The sequence below is a fragment of the Meleagris gallopavo genome, assembly GCF_000146605.3.
Source record: "Meleagris gallopavo isolate NT-WF06-2002-E0010 breed Aviagen turkey brand Nicholas breeding stock chromosome 23 unlocalized genomic scaffold, Turkey_5.1 Chr23_random_7180001869946, whole genome shotgun sequence".
Taxonomy (NCBI): domain Eukaryota; kingdom Metazoa; phylum Chordata; class Aves; order Galliformes; family Phasianidae; genus Meleagris; species Meleagris gallopavo.
This window is the reverse complement of record NW_011100155.1, coordinates 2,198-3,289: the sequence shown is the minus strand read 5'-3', so window position 1 is coordinate 3,289 and position 1,092 is coordinate 2,198. Positions and strand designations below refer to the sequence as shown.

The following is a 1,092-nucleotide window of genomic DNA, read 5'->3' as shown; positions in this document are numbered from 1 at the left end:
CCCCCCGCCCCGGTTCCGTATCGCCACGCTGAGCCCCCTCCCCACCCCTCACCGCAGGGGTCGGTCGCCGCAGCCGCCCGCCGAGGATGAGGAGGAGGATTTCGATGAGACTTTAGTGGCCGTCGACACCTGTGAGTGCCTCTGCGGGTGTGGGGATGCACCGTGGGGCCGCCTGCGGTTCGACTGCCGTCTTCTCTCCTACAGACAACTGTGACCTGCACTTCAAAGTGGCCCGGGACCGTTACAGCGGGTATCCCCTCACCATCGAGGGCTTTGCCTACCTGTGGTCCGGCGCCCGCGCCACCTACGGCGCCCGGCAGGGCCGCGTGTGCTACGAGATGAAGGTGAGCGGCGCCGCGTCGCGCTCAGACCGCCTCGAATGGCAGCCACAACATTCCCTTCGCCTCCGCCTTCCCCCTCGCAGGTCAACGAAGAGATCTCCGTCAAACACCTCCCGGCCTCCGAGCCCGACCCCCACGTGGTGCGGGTGGGATGGTCGCTGGACTCCTGCAGCACCCAGCTGGGTAAGAGCGCGCGTTTTGGGGCAGAAAACCTTTTTTTTTCGTCCCCATTTCGACTCACCCGGCCGCTCTCTGCCCGTTCAGGTGAGGAACCCTTTTCTTACGGCTACGGCGGCACCGGCAAGAAGTCGACCAACTGCAAATTCGAGAACTACGGGGAGACCTTCGCCGAGAATGACGTCATCGCCTGCCTCGTCGTGAGTCCGGCACCTCCTGCGGCTGCAGGCGGGCGTCTCGTGGTTCTGGGCCTTCACCCGGCGCCGTCTCGCCCCGCTGCAGGACTTTGAGTGCGGGGAGGAGGTGGAGATGTCCTTCATGAAGAACGGGAAGTGGCTGGGGGTGGCGTACCGCGTCCGCAAGGACGTGCTGGCCGGCCGGGCGCTCTTCCCTCACGTCCTGGTGAAAAACTGCGCCATCGAGTTCAACTTTGGCCAAAGGGAGGACACCTATTTCTCCGTGCCGCCTGGCTTCACCTTCATCCAACACCTCCCCGTGGCCGAGCGCGTTCGCGGCACCACGGGGCCCAAGAGCAAAGCCGAGTGCGAGGTGCGGCGCGGCCGGGCCGGCGGGG

General features: G+C 65.9%; 1 protein-coding gene across 1 annotated transcript; it reads left to right on the top strand.

Annotated features, from left to right (window-relative positions):
* Positions 1–14: 14 nt before the first annotated feature.
* Positions 15–1,086, top strand: LOC104915545 (heterogeneous nuclear ribonucleoprotein U-like protein 1; the record flags this gene model as incomplete). The annotated part of the gene is made up of 5 exons (XM_019610852.1): positions 15–131; positions 205–344; positions 425–524; positions 606–718; positions 801–1,086. Coding segments are annotated over exons 2-5 (505 nt in total), but the record flags the coding sequence as incomplete, so codon positions are not given.
* Between the last annotated feature and the right edge of the window lie 6 nt (positions 1,087–1,092).